This window comes from Suncus etruscus, chromosome 13, assembly GCF_024139225.1.
Source record: "Suncus etruscus isolate mSunEtr1 chromosome 13, mSunEtr1.pri.cur, whole genome shotgun sequence".
Lineage (NCBI taxonomy): Eukaryota > Metazoa > Chordata > Mammalia > Eulipotyphla > Soricidae > Suncus > Suncus etruscus.
The window spans coordinates 58775314-58797233 of NC_064860.1; the positions used below are offsets into that span (position 1 = coordinate 58775314).

Genomic DNA, 21920 nt, shown 5'->3' on the forward strand with positions numbered 1-21920 from the left:
TGATTTATTATACTTCCATACCACTTTCTTTTCTGGTGCTTTTTGAAATCCACAGTGTGGACTGATTGGGGCTAGTCTTTGTTCTTCCTTTACTGAAAAACAGAAAAAGAAAGAAATTTATTGGAGAAAGCTGCTTTTCATAGGAGGCTTGTCAACTTCCAAATCTCAGACACTTCTCTCAGGGTCCTTCTATCACCTTCATATTTTTTCAGTCCTACAAAAAATTTTAGATTATTCCAGTGTAAAATGATAGAGTTTATATAAAGTAATTAAAATTAAACATTTTATTTTGTTTGTCCCTTTAGAATTTATAACTCAGACTCACACATGCACATATTCTCACATACAAAATATTGTTAACACAACACCAAGAAATTTATTATAATCAACCAATAAATATTTGACCATTAATTCTTTACCTATGATGATATAGAAACTTCTCATTTTCCTCTACTCATTCTGTTCTATCATTAAGTCTATTAATGAAAGTTTTATTCTGTTTCAGAATAAGATCATCATTACCTATAAAGAGATCTGAACCAAGCAGTTTTTGAAAAGTATGACAGTTTCTTAGGTGAAAGAAAAAGGTGGTTAAATTATTAATGTGACTCTTAACTGGCATTAGTAGTTCACCAGAGTTACTACTAGTTAAGGAGACAAGTGTGGTTATTTGGAACATGACATGGAGTGATAGAAACCAGGATGTATACCAGATTGGAATTTAAACTTTCTGCAAGGCATTCAGATGATAATGGAGTTGAATCTTTGATGAAGTTTCTCCTTGCTTTCCTGGAAGAAAGGAAAATGGGAGGCTCTAAGAACAAATGAAGTAAGCACTAGAATTAACTGTGGCATCTGTAGGTGTTTGACTTTGCTTTGCTTATTCCCTCAGAATTTCAAAGAAGTAAAAGTACCATGGGCCTTAAAAGTATAAAAATCCTAAAACTCTTTAATTAATAGAAGTTCAGCAATAACATGCTATTTTAAAAAAATGTATAGTGCAAATTTTAAAGAAAATGTCATTACTGGGGCCGGGTGGTGGCACTAGAGGTAAGGTGCCTGCCTTGCCTGCGCTAGCCTTGGATGGACCGCTGTTCGATCCCTCGGTGTCCCATATGGTCCCCCAAGCCAGGAGCGACTTCTGAGCACATAGCCAGGAGTAACCCCTGAGCATCACCGGGTGTGGCCCAAAAACCAAAAAAAAAAAAAAAAAAAGAAAATGTCATTACTGGTACTTTCATATTTTAGAAATGAGGAAGCACAAAATAATATTTTAAAACTGATTTGTCTCATATAACAGTTCTTCCTTAATAGTTTGACTAGGAGAGTTTTTTCTATAATAAACGGCAGAGATTTAGAAATTAATATATATTACTGTGTTTCACATACATATTGGAAATTTTAGAGGACACAAACTTATTACTAATTTTTCAGGCATTATTATACTGACTGAAAACTTACACAAGTTATTATCCTATTTAACAGTTTACGTGTACCATTTATAGGATACAACTGTATAATTAAATTTGGGGGAATATTGTTGTTTAGTGGATTCTTTAAGGCTAAGTTATTTAAAAACATAATCAAAAAGAAAATTTACCTTATTTCTGGATCCCTTCCTGGTGGAAGTATTGTTGTGATCAGTGTTTATTTAAAGCACTCTGGAAAAAGTGGTCTTTCTCACACCCAACATATTTTTCTTTATCTTCTGATACACATTTATAGATCATTTATTAGTTTTTAAATTGACTTGACACAATTGACATAGAAAAAACTTCAGCTAATTCAAGGTCTGAATAAACAGACATAAAAGAATATTCCAGTCTTCATGTTGAGATATTTCATTCTATTTCAAGATTCCTGCCAAAATGTGACTTATTTGCACCAGTTTTTTTTAATTCTTTATATATTTAAAGGACTGTTCTCAAATAAAAAATAAATAACTGCACTAACAACTACCGTGACAATGGCAAGTGAGAGAGAGAAATAAAATGCTGTCCAGAAGACAGGCATGGGGTGTGGAAGGAAGGAAATGGAAAATATTGATGGCAGAATGGCTACACTGGTGAAAGGTGATATACATTAGATGACTGAAACCCAACTATGAATATTTTTGTAACCATGGTGCTTAAATAAAAAATTATAAAAAAAATAGAAGATGTGTATTACTGAACATTTAAAATACTATTACAAAGTGCATCTACAGATAACTTTCAATCTATATGAACTCAAGGTTTAAATATTTAGTGTCAAAAAGTATATGTTTACACTAATAAAAACATATTTTTATTGAAATTTCAGATCTACCACAACCACTGTCTATACAATCCAACCAATTGTGTATCTAAACTACCATCTTCTTAACTGAAAAAAAGAAACAAAGGGAGAGATACATATATATCTATGTATACATAAATATATATGACTGGTAAAAATTACATGAGATCATCAAAGAGCTCTATAAAATCATAATAATTTCATTATATAATGTAGATATAAATCCAATATTTATTAAATGCATAGCTTAATATTATTAAGAATTAAAAATTAAATACATACCTTAATATTGTTAATAATTAAAAAACATTAAAAATTTCAAGGTTTCTCTAATCTGTATGAATTATTTACCTTTTATGGACCATCTGAAAACAGCATGTTCCAAAAGCAACCAGTATCAGTAAAAGCAGTGGAATTGTTGGTATAACAACATAAATTAGATTGGGAATTATACCTAAAAAGTAAAACAGTTTTAGTGCAAAAAGATAATTGAGTGTGAGTCTAATACAAAAGTTTTTAAAATTCCAGAATTTTAAGTCTAATTAAATTATCACTAGATTTGAATAAAAGTCTTTCCCAAAGTAACAAAACAAAAGAATATATTTCTTCATTAACTTTAAAATCAAAGTGATACTTCTATCTTTCAGGTAAACTCCATATCTTGTAAATTATATCTACAATTCATTACTTGATGATACATTCTTAGTTATCTTTATAAAATTAATTTTGAACAATTAAGATAGTTGTTTTGTTATACAAATAATGATTACAGCCAGTAGGCTCAGTGCCATAATAATATGCAAGACTTTAATATTAATCAGTAACTTTAAATATAACTAATTATCAGATCATAACTAAGACATGTGCTTCAGATGCATGTAAATTTCATCTAATTAAATTTTAAAATAAACAAATTTTTGCATATTCTTTGTAAAATAAAAAGCTATCTCCATGAAGTCTCTTATTTTTTGTTTTTGGGCCACACCTGGCGGTGCTCAGGGGTTACTCCTGGCTGTCTGCTCAGAAATAGCTCCTGGCAGGCACGGGGGACCATATGGGACACAGGGATTCAAACCAAACACCTTTGATCCTGTGCTATCTCTCTGGGCCCTCCATGAAGTCTCTTAAAGTTATTTACAAGTGACTTCTTTAAACACTTTCTAATCCAAAAATAGTTACTTAAATATATTTTAATTAAGTTTAGATGCTTTACATGATTTTAAAATCAGGAACCAGAGCTTGCTCTACAAGCACTGCTCTTCCTTGAATATGTATCTTACTTCCTTGTCTCTTTGTTCCTTTGCTTGTTTTATTCCACTTTGAAGTTCTATTCTATCTTGAACATATTTCCCCTCCTACCATCTTTCTAAAAAAGATTTGTTCAATAACAACATTCTTGCTTCATTAAAAATGGTGAAAAATTAAAATAAACTAAAAATAGACACCTAAAAAGTGAACATTTTAATATGACCACAATAATGCAATCTGAAAATCTTGCACTTAGCAAATTAAAAGCTGCTATTATAATTGATCTGGGCAAAGTAAACTAAACTTGGAACAAACTATTCTTAGTTCTATACTTCTTACTCTGTTAACCAAGATATATTGAGGTCAATAATGGGTAATAATTGTTGATGTTTTCACTTAGTCTCAAGTCTCTAAGAAATTACTTAAAGCGTGATTTTGCATTCAGTAGTATTTCTATTTTTAAAAACACTAACATCATTCCTTAATTCCCCACTCTTATGGAATTTTAATAATCTGCAGAAAGATTTTGATTCAGAAGGCAATGAGTCTAAACTAACATTTCGATTCAACTGGAATAAGTCCTTAATGATACTGAGAACAAAACATGCAATTTACACTGTGATTTCATTTTGCTTATTTTTCAAACAGTATTGTGTTAGAGGAAGCTAAAGTGCTTCTTTGAAAGCTCACTTATTAACCTCACTTATTAACTTATTAACCATCTTATTAACCTGCAACTCAGTGATGTCATTTTGGTACCCTGAAATCAGGCAAAGTAGAAGTACTTGCACACAAGAATACAATAAAAAAAAAAATCCCTTCCTCACACCTATATTTATTGCAGCACTATTCACAATAGCCAGACTCTGGAAACAACCAAGATGCCATTCAACAGATGAATGGCTAAAGAAACAGTGGTACATATACACAATGGAATATTTTGCAGCCGTCAGGAGAGATGAAGTCATGAAATTTTCCTATGCATGAATGTATATGGAATCTATCATGCTGAGCGAAATAAGTCAGAGGGAGAGAGATAGACGCAGAATAGTCTCACTCATCTATGGGTTTTAAGAAAAATAACAATCACTTTTGCAACAATCCTCAGAGACAAAGAGAGGAGGGCTGGAACTTCCAGCTCACTTCAAGAAGCACACCACAAAGAGTGGTGAGTGCAGATATAGAAATAACTACACAGAGAAAGACCATAATCATGTGAATAAATGAGGAAACTGGAAAGCCTGTCTGGGGTAAAGGTGGGGGTGGGGTGGGATGGAGGGAGATTTGGGACATTGGTGGTGGGAATGTGGCACTGGTGAAGGGGGTGTTCTTTACATGACTGAAACCTAATCACAATCATATTTGTAATCAAGATGTTTAAATAAAGATATTAAAAAAAGAAGTATTTGCACAATGGTAATCTGCAAAGATTACAAAGCAGGCTCTTTACAAAGCACATGATATCCACATCCACCATTAGCTAATCCCCACCAGAACCCTCTTTGATCTAGGTCACTGAGAGTTTAAGTTTATATCATAATGCCTACCTTTTGAATAAGAGTCTGAATTAGTTAATATAGATACTACTACATACAATAAAAATTTAGAAGGAAACAAGTAGATTATTCTATTGCAATACTAGTTACTCATCCTTTGTTATAGTCTAGTAACAAAGTAAACTATCACCTGCCTTTATGTAGTGCACTACTTAGAATAGCAACTTAGACAAGAAAACTGCAGCAATTGTGAAGCAGAGTTTCTATTACTTACAGGGGTGTGAGATTGCAAACTAATTACCTGCTTCAGTGACGACCACATTTTGATGGGTATCTCCTGGTTGGTTTGTAAAATAAGTTTTCTCTACAGGAATAGTTGGATTAATCTCTGTAAATAAGAAGTACAACATCATATAGCAAGATATATGCAAATGAAAATAGGATGTAATAATGAAAAAATATTAAAAGATATGCACATTTAAACAAAGTGTGTTAAGAAACAATAAAGACATTATAGTTTTGATTTTGAAACAAATTACAGCCAAAGATTATATTTTAAGGTATATTTATATAAAATTATTTAACCATAAAATAAACATAAGGTTTATCTTCAGTGACTCCTTGCAACTTGAGGTCACTTGGTGAATCACTGTAATTCAAAAATTAACTTAACAATCAACATCATCTCTGCTGGTGACAGCTTTAGTAAAAAAAAGGCAGTTACAAAACCAGGCAAAGATAATCAATAACTGGAAAATCTGATTATTGAGACAATAGAAAATGTCAAACAATAAAAACTAAAATTATTTTTCTTAGTTCAGAAAATTTAGGCTTATAAGAAGCATAAATAGTAGATGAATAAAATTTGAAATTGATAGTTCAGGTAGTGATGTTCTAATACTTTTTTATCCAGACAAAACTACCCAATAATTTACTTTAAAAGTGTCTACTATGGGGCCAGAGTGATAGCAAAGTGGGTAATTTGCCTTGCATGCAGCCGATCCAAGTGCAATACCTGGCATCTCATACAATCACCCAAGAACCAAAAAATAAATATAAAGTAAAATAAAAGCATCTTCTTCCTTAAAAAATAAGATACTAAGACTTGCCAGCTATTTCTTTTGCTGGTTTTTGAGACAAGAAAGATCATTTTAATTGCTTCATATAAAATAGTTATTAATTATAATGGTAAAATATATCCCTATTGTCTTCTATTTTCCCAAAATAATTATTTTCTAAATAAACAGTTCACTGAAAGTTGAGTCTACACAATTCTCTTATTTGTTCCATATTATAATTATTTATCATTGTAAATTGATAAATGAGAAAAATCAGACATGCAGGTTAATTTTTATAGACAAGTAAGTTATTTAATGTCATATTTACTGCATTAATTTGACCATATGAAATCTATCAGCTGAAATTATATTCACACATTGTCCTATAGTAATTCTCAGATGCATATTTTATTTGGTGCTTTCCCACCTCACACTTGCAAACACAATCCTACTCTAAACTTAGTGTTCTACTAAACTAAGACACTGTGACTTTAAATCAAACTTTCAATTAACTCAACTGCTAAGTAATAAAACATAATTCTGTGAAGCTATTTTAACATCTAAGGACAAATAACACACAATATAATTTTAATAGACATAAAAATAATATTCAGAAGTACTCCATAAAATATATTAGACAGCACTGGTATATATAAAAATAAATAATCAGGTCAAAAGCAGAATTGGTGAAAGAAACAATTAAGAAAATTCAAAAATGAATTATTTCACTTCTGTATAGCTAGACTAGATCTTTTGCTTTTTTGCCAATTTTGATATCATGAAGTATGAAGATAGATTAGAGCAGCAAAAGTTTACATTTTCTCACACAGTAGCTCAGGTATAATAGGAGAATAAGGTTCAAAAAGACTAGTGCTGAAATTTATAGATATTACTCAATTTTATTACTTAATACACAAATTATTTCTCCACTAAAATGTTATCAATCACCACTAAGAAAGCAATGATTATAAAGCAAAGAATTCGATCACACCAATATTTTTTTCAAAAAGAGAGTAAAGTTTTAAAAAATTGACTATGTACAAAATAATAAAAAAAGTTTAAAATATGTAATGTGAAATAAATGAATGAATTAATAAGCACACATGATCAAAAGTAAAAACAGTAAATTTTTAAAAAAAATTTATGTTAAAGACATTTGTAAGTGATAGATCATTTTTTAATTGGTAAAATATAGAGGATAAGAAAAAATAATAATTTCAGGACTTACATGTTCTTTATTTGTAACATAAAACTAGGGTAGTTAATACTAAATAAATTACTGAATAATAAATAATAATAATGAATATTATAATATACATAATATATTATAAATATATTTATAATAAATATATAAATCATTGTTTAGTTTATTTTTATTTACTAAAATTACTTCTAATGATTAAAAGTATAAAATAATTTATAATATTTTATTTATTAAAATTACTGTTAATCATTGTATAAATGCATGATATATAAAATAATATAAATATATTACAAATATAATTAATATAAATAATAAATAAATGACTGAAGCTAATGTCATTTTGTATATCTTGTATAACTGCAACAAAAGTAAAATATTAAATAAGCAAATTCCAAACTATCAAAAAGTCATCTAAGAATCTCAAAAGAGGAAGAGAATGATATTATTTTAAGAATACTTGAGTACATTTTCTTCAGTTTATCTTAGATATCTAGTGTCATAACTTTAAACTAACAACTAATTCCAGTTTTTTATTTTGCTAGGAAAAATCTACAGAAAACAGAAGGTAAGTACATAATAGATTTAACTCCGTAAAAGCATCTAGAAACACAATAATGGATTTAGCAACCATCTCCATTCTTTACAGCGTAAGGGTTTGTTTCAAGAATAAATTCTCTAGGGATATAGAGGCTTAGCTAATAAACTCAAGAATGGGATAAATGTAAAAGAAAGCTAAGTCTAATCCAAATAATCCCCTGAGTCTTAGGGTCTTAGGAGAAAAGGCATCATGTAATTTCAAGAGTATAATGGAAGTGGAAGCACTTGAATATAATTACCTTCAGTATACACAAGATGAGGTCAACAGCAAGCCCCCAGGAAAAAAAGAAAAACTATGCTAGCAATTCCAAACACTGAGGTACAAGAATAACAAACATTTATCCTCAAACCTAACTAAGGCAATTCTTTCCAGTAATTTCAAAAATAAGTTTATGTAGCTGTCTTTTTGTCAAGCAACAATTTAGTTGAACTTTTTTATTAAAAGTTATTCAAATTTACCATTTTCAACAGAAAACCACACATGTGTAGTTCAAATCAATGGAGTCTTCCCATTTATAATATATGGCAAGTAGATATTTCAACCAAAGGTAACTAAAGAAAAATAAAAGACCACAAGAAGAACATGACATTTTACCTGATTCGCTTTCACCCAGGCTGATACGAGAGGATCCATTTGACTTTTTACTGAGAGCATAGGCCAAGTATTATGCCATGAAACTTCCAGGAGGAAGTTGCTCTTGTCTCTTAGTCACCAACTCATGCCTAAAGAACTATGTCTCATATGCGTAAATCTATTATAAGTAGCATTTGTGACTAACACCTTTTTACATGCATTATACAATATGCTTGAAATATTTTAAGTGCTCATTTCTTCTTCATGAGTTTATTAAGATCAATTTATGGCTCTAACATTAGAAATAATTCATTTATATTAAAAGCACCTCTCCAGATAGTTTTAGTTGCTTCTCTCTGTTTAATACATGAGGCAGCTCTATAGATATAATATGTTTTGGTATCTTGAGTGAACCAACAGGCTGCAGAGGAAATGCAAACTTCATAAAAAGAAAACCAAAAACCAAAGGGAATAGAATCACATAAGGTAGACGTTCTAGTAAGTTTCCTACCTGGTTCATATTTGCAGATGTAATTATGCTTCATGTTGCACCTGTCATCATTCCATTGGTACAAATAGGGACCCCCAAGTCCAGGATTGGCTGTAGGTTGATGATACATTACTACACATTTTTCACTTCCACAGGAAGGTTCATCAGTATACCAGTTTCTGCAAATATAAAGCAACATGAATATTCTTAGGTGTTTTTTCTCCGTTCTACTCTGTGTGGAATTCTATCATCACCATTTCGGGATTCCCACTTGCCCCCTTATCCAGAATACATGCAGCTTCTCAGCAACCATACTAACCTGTACTGGGAAATGCTTCCATCAGACCACCTGTAGAGGTCTGGGCAAGCTCCAGTTGCTTGTCCCTCACCATTTCTCCAAAGTCCTATCCAGAAATCGCCATCAGAAATCCCTGTTCCTGGTTTTGTCAAGTTTTGTAACATGCTCTCAATTAACTTCTGTTCTGCTTCATTCTCAAGGCTTAGAAGGACTCCTCCCTCACTTTCACAAGCCAGGCGTGCCTCTTGGAAGCTCACGCGGCTGGATAGTTCATGGAAATAGGCCATTTTGTAGCAGGGATGTTTGAAGTCAGCAAAACACACCTTTTGGCCTGAAAAAAAAAGATATCCGTGTATTCATGAGATCTTTAGTAATAATAAGAAGAAGCAGGGTTTAGAAAGAGGCAATCAAAACAAGAAATATTCTGCAAAAACGCTTCCCTTGGGGGCAGGAGCTATGATAGTGCAGTGGTAGCTTGTTTGCTTTGCATGTGGATGACCCAGCACGGACCTGAATTCAATCCCTAGCATCCCATATCGTTCCCTAAGCCAGGAGCGATTTCTGAGCACAGAGCCAGGAATAACCCCTGAGTGTCATCGGGTGTGGCCCCAAAGAAACAAACAAAAAATATTTCCCTTAGACATATAAAGTTAAGGTGCTTGACTTGCATATAGTTGGCCCTTTGGAGATTTCAAAACTGAATATAGTACACTGAGCACCACCAAGTGCGATTCCTGAGCACGAAGCCAGGAGTAAGATGTGGTCCAAAAACATAATCCAAGAATACTTTTCTCGTAGTATTATTGTGTCATGTTTGTTTCTTGGCCACCAACCTCAATTTATAAATTGTAATTGGTTTTCTAATAAACTTGTGACAAACTTAATGAATAGTACTTCAAGGATAAATTAGTAAGGAAAGTCACTATCGTAGTTAGATTTTGTAAATGGATTTCTGTAGCAAATAAAAGTAACTAATACATTTAAGATATTCATATGTTTAAAAGCTAACAGGATAAAGTAATGAAAGAATAACATGTTCATATAAAAATGTCAAAACACTCCATTTTAGGTTAGATATGATGACAATGATAGAAAATTAATTGGTTTTCTAATAAGCTTGTGACAAACTTAATGAATAGTACTTCAAGGATAAATTAGTAAGGAAAGTCACTATCGTAGTTAGATTTTGTAAAAGGATTTCTGTAGCAAATAAAAGTAACTAATACATTTAAGATATTCATATGTTTAAAAGCTAACAGGATAAAGTAATGAAAGAATAGCATGTTCATATAAAAATGTCAAAACACTCTATTTTAGGTTAGATATGATGACAATGATAGAAAATTGAAAGACTAAATACTTTATGTTGGGCATGACCAAGAGCAAATTTATCAAAATTAAAAGTTAATTGGGGTCACAAAGCAGTAATAATTAAAATAGTAACTTAGTTTTATATAGAAGTAATGGGATGACCTCTTTGTAACCTTATAACCAATTTCCTAAAGATTCTCTCGTTGTTGTTGTTGTTGTTGTTGTTTTTTATTTTTTGGGCCACACCCATTTGATGCTCAGGGGTTACTCCTGGATAAGAGCTCAGAAATTGCCCCTGTCTTGGGGGGACCATATGGGACGCCGGGGGATCGAACCGCGGTCTTTCTTTGGCTACCACTTGCAAGGCAGACACCTTACCTCTAGTGCCACCTCTCTGGCCCCGATTCTCTAGTTTTTTAAGACATACTATGTGAATCCCAGTCCAAAGCCAGTCTTAGCTCTCTAGTCATGGCTTTCATCCATTTAACTCTGTTTTTCCTCTTCAATGCTTTATTCCTTCTCAGGAGCACTTGGTAGCCTAATTTTTTTAAATTTATGTCAAGTCAGTTATAGTTTAATACTATTAATTCCCTTCTCTTTTTTCTCTATTTACAACAGAGGAGTGAGATAACCTGGTACTTGTCTTTCTCCCTCTGATTTATTTCATTAAACATGATAACCAAAACTTCTTCTAAGTTTCTAAATTTCTTCAAAATTTAGAATTGTATTGTTTAAACACAAATTCATTTAAATTAAATGCTTTGCAGTTAATAATTTTGAAGAGGAAATTTCAAATCCATCTTAAAAGTTACAGCTCAGTTTAAACATTTATATATTGATTTATAATATAGATCATTATAGATATGTGAGTAAAATGTATTACCTTTAAAATGTTAGTCAGATCTATAAATGAAGCTTAGAATAATTATTTAGAGTTCTAACAGAATATCATTTATAAAAATAAAATATTATGTAGCATCACTGTTCTAACAACATCTATAGAAACAATTACTTTGTCAACAAAAACGATTTAAAAATAACTTTCAAAATTCAATTTCATATGCTCCTACATTTTAAAGAGAAAATATTCTCCTATATACTGAAAGATATCATGAAAATATGCCTGACTATATTGACTTACAATAAAATCAGATACATGTCAAATTCATAATATATATGTGGAATATTATTTTATAAAGGATATAGCTAACTCTACCAGCAGTGGTATTCCATTTATTCTATGGTTTACATCTGTCCCCTTTGACTGCTATATATGCATGTTGAGTAAAGTGGCCAGAGAAATAATACAGTGGAAAGTATATTTCTTTGCCTTTGGCCTACTCAGACTTCATCCTTATACCCCAGTTCCCAGGAGACCCCATCAGAAATGATCCCTGAGTGCAGAGCCAGGAGCAACCCCTGAGTTCTACTGGGCAGAGAACATACACAAAACAAAACACAATATTGCAAGGAAAAATAAGATCATAAAGAAATATTTAGGACATTCATAATGCTTTGTTTTAATTTTCATTAGTCTGTTTGTTTTACCTCTAATCTCTGCTGTCAACTTAAAAACCAATAGATTTGTTACCCCAACCTACAGGCTTTAGACTTGAGTCTTCATTTTCAGCTTTGGTTTGGTATTGAAAACAGACTATCAAACACTCTTGTAAAGTTGAGCCAAATTATTTTACCTTTTTGTCATGGCATAGTTCTGCTTTCTTCTACATGAGTTCATTTACCTGATAGTTATTGTTTGTGTAATTTAAAGTTGTTGTTGTTTTAATTTTAACATTATGTTTAGTTTTGTAGCCAAGAAAGTCTGTCAGTAGGGCCATGAGGTATAATTGTATTTAAATACCACTTAAAAAAAAACATTCGATTTGTATTCTTAATTACAATACATCACACTAATACAGCATTAGTATCACATCCATTCTCCTCCAGAATGTCATTAATGATCTATGATGATTCCCAGAGGCAATGGGAGGCAGAAATAGCAGAAGGTCATTAACCTCACAACAGTTTTTAAGTGATGAGCATTCAATATCTTGACACCAGCTGAGAAGAGTCACTTAATAAAATGGCTTTCCAAATTGCAAGGAAGACATCAGTTATACCACAATCTTGTGAACTGTTCTGGATGCAGGTATAGCATGTTAAGTAATATGGACCAATTTACTTATTGCCCTGACTAATTTCAAATAAAAAATAACATGTTAGTATAAATAGTCATTAGAAATTAGAGTTAAATAGACTTCAAGCAGGCCAGAGAGACAGTACATTGGGTAAGGCACTTGCCTTGAATGTGGCTGACCCAGGTTCAATCTCTGGCATTTATATGGTCCTTGGAGCACTATCAGTATTGATCCTAAGTGCAGTCATAGTTACTGCTGAGCATCATTACTGCTGAGCATCATTACTGCTGAGCATCACAGGGTGTGACCTCAATACAAAAGCAAACAAAAAAGAAGGGGCTTTCAAGAGGACATATAAATATAAAATAAATAATTTGGAGAAATTATCAAAGAAGGCTCAATTTTTGCTCTTAGCAAATTGTATAGTTTTATATTTTCCCCAAAACTCATAGATAAATTTTATGGTACATTTAATTTTTTTTGTTTGTTTTGTTTTTTTTCTTTTGTTTTTGGGTCACACCGGCACTGCTCAGGGGTTACTCCTGGTTGTATGCTCAGAAAATCGCCCCAGGCAGGCACGAGGGACCATATGGAATGCCAGGATTCAAACCACCATTCTTCTGCATGAAAGGCAAGTGCCTTACCTCCATGCTATCTCTCTGGCCCGATACATTTAATTTTTAAAAAATGGTTGTTCCTAGTAATATTCTAACAATGCCCATAGGCCTAGTGATGTTTATACTCTTTTTAAAAAGCAAGTTTTATTTCCATTTTGTCTACTATATCCTCTATAGATTTATTTTTAAATGTCTTAACTATATGCCGTAGAAATTTTTATTTGTTTACTCTTCCACTATAAGTGATTATTACAGACCTGAATTTTAATCTAACACTTTTGAAATATTACACTTGCCCAGCAAGTCTGTTCTGTAATATGTTGAAGAAAAATCAAATTAAGAATAGAAAAACTAGGGGACGGAGAGATAGCATTGAGGTAAGGCATTTGACTTCCATGCAGAAGGTCATTGGTTCGAATCCCAACATCCCATATGGTCCCCCCAGCTGCCAGGAGTGATTTCTGAGTGTGGAGCCAGGAGTAACCCCTGAGTGCTGCTGGGTATGACCCAAAAACAAAAACAACAACAAAAATATAGAAAAACTAGATTATCCAGAGTTTTAATGAGTAAAACATATTTTGATAACAATGGTATATTCAAAGTCTCTGCTCTTGTGATTTTTTTACAAATAAATTAAACAGATATATATGATTACACTAAAAAACATGATCTCCAAATTATACAAGGCACTGACAGAACTTTACAAGAAAAAACATCTAATCCCATCAAAAAATGGGGAGAAGAAATGGACAGACACTTTGACAAAGAAGAAATACAAATGGCCAAAAGACACATGAAAAAATGTTCCACATCTCTAATCATAGGGGAGATGCAAATCAAAACAACTATGAGGTACTACCTCACACCACAGAGATTGGCACACATCACAAAGAATGAGAACAGTGTTGGGGGTGTGTGGAGAGAAAGGAACTCTTATCCACTGCTGGTGGTAATGCCATCTAGTTCAACCTTTATGGAAAGCAATATGGAGATTCCTCCAAAAACTGGAAATCGAGCTCCCATATGACCCAGCTATACCACTCCTAGGAATATACTCTAGGAATATAAAAATACAATACAAAAACCCCTTCCTTACACCTATATTCATTGCAGCACTATTTACCATAGCAAGACTCTGGAAACAACCAAGATGCCCTTCAACAGATGAATGGCTAAAGAAACTGTGGTACATATACACAATGGAATATTATGCAGCTGTCAGGAGAGATGAAGTCATGAAATTTTCCTATACATGGATGTACACGGAATCTATTATGCTGAGTGAAATAAGTCAGAGAGAGAGAGAAAAACGCAGAATGGTCTCACTCATCTATGGGTTTTAAGAAAAATGAAAGACATCCTTGTAATAATAATTTTCAGACACAAAAGAGAAAAGAGCTGGAAGTTCCAGCTCACCTCAGGAAGCTCACCACAAAGAGTAATGAGTTTAGTTAGAGAAATAACTACATTTTAAACTGTCCTAATAATGAGAATGTATGAGGGAAATGCAGAGCCTGTTTAGAGTACAGGCGGGGGTCGGGTGGGGAGGAGGGAGACTTGGGACATTGGTGATGGGAATGTTGCACTGGTGATGGGTGGTGTTCTTTACATGACTGAAACCCAAACACAATCATGTATGTAATCAAGGTGTTTAAATAAAATATAAAAAATGATTTATTTATTATTTAGTGATTGCATTGATTATGACCTGATTAATAATTGATTTATTAATTAAATTTATCAATATAATGTATTGTTTATATGTATTAATATTAAATTATTAAATAAATTTATATTCAATTATAAATATATTAATAAATATATCCAATGGAAATTCTTAATGCCAGTATGTTTCCAGCAGAAAAATAGTAGTGAAATTATAGAGGCAAAAATTATATTTAAAGTTATTCTCTGACCTGGAAGACAACCAATCAGGTGATCTCAGTGAGGCATTTTTTCTTTGGTTAACTATGATGGAAGGATACAGAGCTTCTCGGTAAGTTATGGTGGCTGCATAGCTTAGTGCTCTCAAGACAGAGATGTATCCCATTACTAAATATAAACAGATATTAAGTGCAAAGTGCACTGATTGAATGTCAATTATGCTCACTGATTTTAAATTGAAGAATTCAGAACTAGAATTTTTAGGAAATAATAAATTGCAGGGTATTTTTGATTTACATATATCATTAAAATCTATCAATGAATATTTTATAACCAAATTTATTTTACCATTGATTTTCAACTTATTGTACAAATCTAAAATAATTTGTAGGAAGATCAGAAGCTTTTAACCCACATATGATCATTCAATTATATTTGAGTGTAACTTTAAGAATGAGGAAATAGGTATTGCTCAAATTGTTAGAATCTTCCATTAACGAAGAACTTATGAAAGTAATTTTTCTTCTTCTATAAAGGCTTACCTTTCAGAAAACTATTTTGAATACCTCCTTTCACGTATTTTGAGATCACATGAACTTCCTTTTTTCTCATTTTTCAGTGTTATATTCATGGATTACATATTAGTCAAGTAGTAGTATCACAAACAATTTTATTATGTTAATATTGCTTTTATTTTAATAAAGTAACCTAGTAAATACATATAATTTATGGTTAATAATATCCTCTGATTGCTACAAACAGGGAGAAGCTAATATTTTTTTAAGGGAAGGAAAAATGGTAGAGTTAGAAAAATGTATATAATTTTGTTAACAAAATCTGGAATTTCACCAGGGTATGTCTTTAGTGTGGACATGTTTAAATATTTCAATACTGAAATTTTAATACTCCTGTACATATAGTTAAGAATATACAACATTTAGAAATTCATATAAAAAAAACATGAAAATATTCACTTTCTCTTGAAGCTTCTATAGGCTTATTTTTCCTATTGGTTTTGAAACTAAATACAAGTTTTTCCCCTCTCTAGAAAGTATGCTTAATTTCCATTTGGTGAGATATGACATGCAGCTGACATCAATATTCCTAAAATGACCCACAATGACACTTTGAGCCTAATAATTAATGAACAAAAACTTATTTCTAAGCAGGTTAATGGGGACACTTTGACAGGGATGGAGGGAAGCTGACACTCTGATGGAAGGAATTGTCATGGAATGTTTTATACATTTAATTGCCCATTATCAATAATGTAAAATACAGTGCCTAAGATTAAATGTTTAATAGTATTTTATTACTAAACATTCAGATACAAGGTTAATATTGGAGAATCTTATTGCTGACATGTATATTAATGATTTTTATCCTTCCTTTATTTTCCTAATCAAACAAGTAAATATCAATTGGTAATTAGAGTTTTCCCCAATTACAATGAATATAAATTGAGTCACATATTATATCGTAAATAACTTATTATTTTAAAAGTGAAAGAAAACATTATAATTGTGAATGAAAATCTTCCATGGCAGTTTTATATTAAAAATATCCACCCATATGCAGGCAGTGCGAGAAGCAAGTTGTTCAAAGTAAATTGAGAGTATCAGCTGAATTTCTACTTCACACATTTTTATTAATAATGCCTCACTTTTTAATATTAATGTAATATGTATTACCATCTTCTGGAAAAAAGAGTTATAAAAGCAAAACCATTAATGATGAAAAACAGTAGTGATAAGAAATATTTATGATAAATGTATAGTGTGTGAAATGAGTAGTAATTGGATTAATTTGTTCCTTTCTTGCCCAAGAGATACTTAAAGTAATTGCATCTTTGAAAACTGCACTGTCATCACTTTATGCTTTTGATGATGTCATGGAATAGTACCATCAGCTTGGATCCTCTCAGCCGTTTTGAGTATTCTTGCTACTATACTAATTTGTAGTGTCCTCCTCACCACCAATGATTTTGGGAAAGTTAGTGGCATCTGAAAGATTTAAAGATGCAGTTACTAAATTATCCTGTCTCCTAAATAACATGCAGACCACTTTTATTAATTAAAAATGAAAATGTTAAAGAGCTCCTCAGGTACATTTGGAAGTACCAAAAATTACACTAATGCCATTTTGTAGGACATAGATAAGAGGACATAGTCAGGGTGCACACTAAAAGAAAAAAGAAACACATTACTTTCAAGCATTTCCATTTGTTAAAGGCCTAGTCCTTACATTCACTCAGTTTAAAGAGTCAAAGTTTTAATACACTTTTTGTGTCAATATTCATATTTGCCACTAAAACTTGACCTGTGCAATAAAAAATGATTATTATCTAGTGTCACACTGCACAACATTTAATTATTACAGCTCCTTGAAAGTTATTCCTATACATCTAAGTTCAGCAACAAATACATTCATGTCTAGGTTTCCATAACTTTCTTAATTCTTAAATAATATATTTACTAAATATTCTTCAATTAGCATTCTCATAGCTATATATTTTCAGTTACATAGTTGTGCATTAAAATATAGACTGACCACTAATATAAGTATAAATTTCTAATATCAAAATAAGTACATGCTATTAAATCAAAAAGGGCAGCTTATAATTAATTTTTTAAATGTATGTCTGCTTAAAATAATTCACCTAATTTAAAGGTAATTTTCTTGTCCTTAAAAGGGGTAATGATTTGAAAGGATTAGAAAATACTTATTAAAGATTTTAAGTTACAAAATAAAAATAAATTCCATGAAGTAATAATTTACAGGGCCATAGGTTAAGTGACTGGTATATGACATAGAAATTAGAGTGTTTTGCTGATTTTAATAAGCATAAGGTGAATTTCATATATATATATATATATATTAGGTTTGTTTGTTTTATTAATTTCTCGCAGAGTGCTTGTTTCAGTTGACAGTTGTTGAAAATTTGATAAATTGTCTCTAGTGGCATAAAAAAGTTGATGCACTTCTTAAAACTTAATACAGACTGACCAGAGGAACTTTAGTCACTGTTTCCAAAATTTCAAAATTTAGAGTGTTCGGAACACAGGTATTTGGCCTGAAATACATAGAATAAAAAATTAGACTTCAATGAATAAAACTACAAGTCTATTTTATAATGTTTAAGTTTCAATGTGATTTTTATGACAAAATACAGCTAAATTATTTACAAGAAAAATCTAACAAATTGTATCATGTAAACATCATTATGCTAAATCAAATATAATCATGTTTAGTTAATTAGAGATTTTTCCAGATGTCACTATCAAGATGCCTATAAATACTTAATAGAAATACACAGCAGAAGTTTCGCAACAATTTATGCAACAATAAAATAATATAATTGTCAAGACTTATGCTGCTTTTTATATATCAGAAAATATGTGTAGAAAATTATATGTTCATTTTTCTTTCATAAAGTTTAAGCAATATAAATTTGAATAATCAAAAGCATACTATTTAGATCAGTGGAGTCCTACCTTTTCAAAACATCTAAGTTCAAAGCATAGTCACTGCTTTTCATTTATTGGCAAGAATAATTCTGATAAATACAATGGCAATCAGGTAAGTAATTTAAAAGTCATTCAGATAAGTTCATTGCTGCACTTTTTTCCCTATTGAAATCATGGAGGCAAGAAATCTATTGTTTGATTTCCAGAGCATCTTTATTTGATACTGTAAACTTGTTAAACATGTTAGTTAAAATAGCTCATTTCTTCTCCTCAAAATGTAAGCAACATTTATTTACAAATGACATTTCACAGTGAATTTAATTCCACTGTTTTTTCCTGAGGGTTCAAAGTTACTGGGAAGTGATTGATAACTAGACATTGAAGAATTATATCCTGGAGATACAGAACATCACATAGTGCTAAGGGGAAGATCAGTGACAATTAAGCTTAATATGCCTCATTCTAAAGGTCTGGCCTCACTCTTGATTAAGGTGCTGTCATTTGTCATTTAACTCTACCTCTACTGATCTAGTGACACCTGTTAGACAGATGTACAGAATGTAAAAAGGAATTTGCCCACTCCTTTTCTTTGTACTGGAAAAACTTCCCCTAGGAGCACACGCCCACCCTCAACATCAAATATTTACTGCAACACTTTAATAAGCATCACAAGTTATTCTAATAAGCTTTTGACCTTCATGGAAGGTCCTGTTCCTATTTATTCATAGATTTAGGAGACTCTACATGCTTTTATAAGAGATGGTCTTGAAAGGTGAGAGTGTAAACGCCCTATAAATTGTTCAATCAGCGGACAGTGAAAGAAACAGTAAAAGCGCAAAGAGCAATAGGAAGCTTGGCACTCCTGATCCATTTCCCTGCAATTGAGTCCCATCTACTTCATTGCGCACCTATCCAGTACAAGTCACTTGTCATCTACACCTCAGCCCAACTCCAGCTGAGTTTCTTTTCTGATCAATCCCTAATTTGGAACGAAGCCTGCACAGGCAGAAACCTTCACATACACACTGATCTGTTTCCAGCCCTTTGTCAGGCCTCCTGAGAACAAAGGCTGTGTGTGTGTGTGTGTGTGTGTGTGTGTGTGTGTGTGTGTGTGTGTGTCCGTCCAGGGCTGGGAAAAGTGATTCTTAACCCGTAAAAGAGCAGGTCTGTGCTCAGCAACCAACGCAGGAAACAAAGTGCCTGGGTTGGAGAGGATCCAAGCCCAACAAGGGGTGGCTTCCCTGCTGCGGTTCTTCTGTCCCTGGGTTTCCTCTGCCACTGCGGCACCCCGCCCCATTTGCAGGTGCCAAACCCTGCGCTGGGGCCAACTCTCTCAACAAAGTGGACATTACTCCTGGATAAGCCTTACAGTATAAGCAAGCGCTCGCCATAAAGCAGGGTTCGCTTTGGAAGCTCCTGAATCATGCACTTTTGAGAAAAAAATTTTTCTCAACTTTTCTGTATGCACGTGCATGCACCTTAAGTGATGAAAGGGGGACACAATACAGGGGTCTATGAGAACATGCGTCTCCTCCTAGCCCTTAGATCCAATCCGAAGAGGACCTGTCCCTTATCACACTTGAACTGAGACTCCCCAAGCCCAAGACAAGCCGCCCTGTACTGCCCCCAGCCCTTGGCGCCCCCGGACTCACCGCTGACCACCCGGCGGCAGAAGGCTCCGTGGGCGCAGAGCAGCGCAGCGCCCAGCAGGAGCGAGACCACGCGGCTCATCGCGACGGGGAGGTAGCAGCAGGTGTGGCGACCAGAGAGAGAGAGAGAGAGCGCGCGCGCGCGAGCGAAGGTAGCCTCGGGCACCCGTGCAGCAAGGTTCTAAAGAGCTGACCCCTCAGCCCTGCCTCTCCCTGGGTCCTTAACCCCTTAATCCCACCCAAGCCCCCAGATCTGAACTCCAGTACGCATTGCCTTTAGCCCGACGTACAAACTGGTGAATCCCTGCCCCGGCTTGCGCGCGGAAGTGCAGGACGGGGAGAAAGCTACTGGGGTTTGGGAAGAGACAGAAAGAGAAGTTAAGGGAGTCCCCCGTGGGTCTATTCCGGAGGAGAAGCACTAACTGCTATTTGGACTCCATCAGTCCCTGGGACTCCCTTTCTGGCCTCCAGCTAACTGAGCGGCTGAGCCAAGTGGCCCCAAGTCCAGGCTCTCAGCAGCAGCAGCAGCAGCAGCAGCAGCAACAGCAGCAGCAGTTTAGCGCCAGGGGCGTCTTATATACCAGATCCTGAGGTTCAGCCCCCTCTTGCTGCTAATCATTTTTAACTGCTTCGTCTCCTTCTGTCCTGCAGTGTCGCAGTCCCTCCCCTCCAAACCTAAGCCACTTTGCAAACAGTCCAGTCAGCAGCCCCGCCTTCTCTTCTTCTTGGCTCCAAGGGGGTCCCCTCTGCATTCGCTAACAGACCCGATACTCATTTATGTAAAATGTGACAGCTTTGCTATTAAAGTCTGCTAAAAAGTTGGATCCATTTGGTTTTTTCCAAGATTAATGTCCACGCCCGTTGCCAAGTAGTGGGGGCCTTTCTCTTCTTGTGCTAAATTGCTTGATCATAGGAATGGCAAGATGCAGGGCTCTAGCCACTATTTAAGATAGATTGGTGGAAAGAGAGCCAAAAAAATGTGCTTAGGGAATTACAGAATGTGCCAGGTTTCCCCCTCCAGCCTCCACCTCCATCTCTACACCTAGGTTCTGCAAATAGGTGAATTCCAAGCAGGTCTTTGGACTAAATTGCTGCAGGAATAAAACCATGGGAGCACAGGAAAGAATTTGTAGAGCAAGAGGGATAGCACAGTAGATAGGATATTTGCCTTGCATGCTGCCAATCCGAGTTGGATTCCTTTTATTCCATATGGCCCCTTGAGCCTGCCAGGAGTAATTTTCTGAGCACAGAGCTAGGAGTAACCCCTGAGCACAGCTGGGTGTAGCACAAAAGCAAAAACAAAAATAGTATTTGAAGAAATGTTTCCCCAGTAGATTTAAATCCCAGTATTTGTAGCTCGAGAAAAAAAGCATCAAACTCACATGCAAGCGCATAGACACACACACACGCACACACACACACACACACACACACACACACACACACACACACCCCACCTAGGAATTTTCACTTGTGAATGTGTATATTTCTTTTTATATCTTTATTAGCACAAACCTGTGGTTTACATTTGATGTTAAACTCACTTTAATATCTACTAAGACACTTCTCCATTGCCTTTCATAGACTTTATTTTATATTTTACCCAAGAATA

The 21920-nt window shown here is 33.6% G+C and overlaps 1 protein-coding gene across 1 annotated transcript; it reads right to left on the minus strand.

The window, feature by feature from the left end:
* Position 1: 1 nt before the first annotated feature.
* Positions 2–20510, minus strand: CHODL (chondrolectin). The gene is made up of 6 exons (XM_049785856.1): positions 20312–20510; positions 9264–9573; positions 8966–9123; positions 5323–5409; positions 2629–2731; positions 2–92 (listed from the first exon to the last, which is right to left on the minus strand). Exons 1-6 carry the CDS (start codon positions 20388–20390, stop codon positions 8–10), a joined length of 822 nt encoding a protein of 273 aa, XP_049641813.1. The 5' UTR covers positions 20391–20510; the 3' UTR covers positions 2–7.
* Between the last annotated feature and the right edge of the window lie 1410 nt (positions 20511–21920).

What these genes read in the sequence shown, in the direction of transcription:
- CHODL (XM_049785856.1), bottom strand. Translation starts at nt 20,390, where the DNA reads ATGAGCCGCGTGGTCTCGCTCCTGCTGGGCGCTGCGCTGCTCTGCGCC. An exon ending in CTGCCGCCGGGTGGTCAGCG is followed by an intron (nt 9,574 to 20,311) that starts GTGAGTCCGGGG and finishes TTTTTTTTTCAG; the next exon opens with GCCAAAAGGTGTGTTTTGCT. An exon ending in TGTGGTCGTCACTGAAGCAG is followed by an intron (nt 2,732 to 5,322) that starts GTAATTAGTTTG and finishes TTTACTTTTTAG; the next exon opens with GTATAATTCCCAATCTAATT.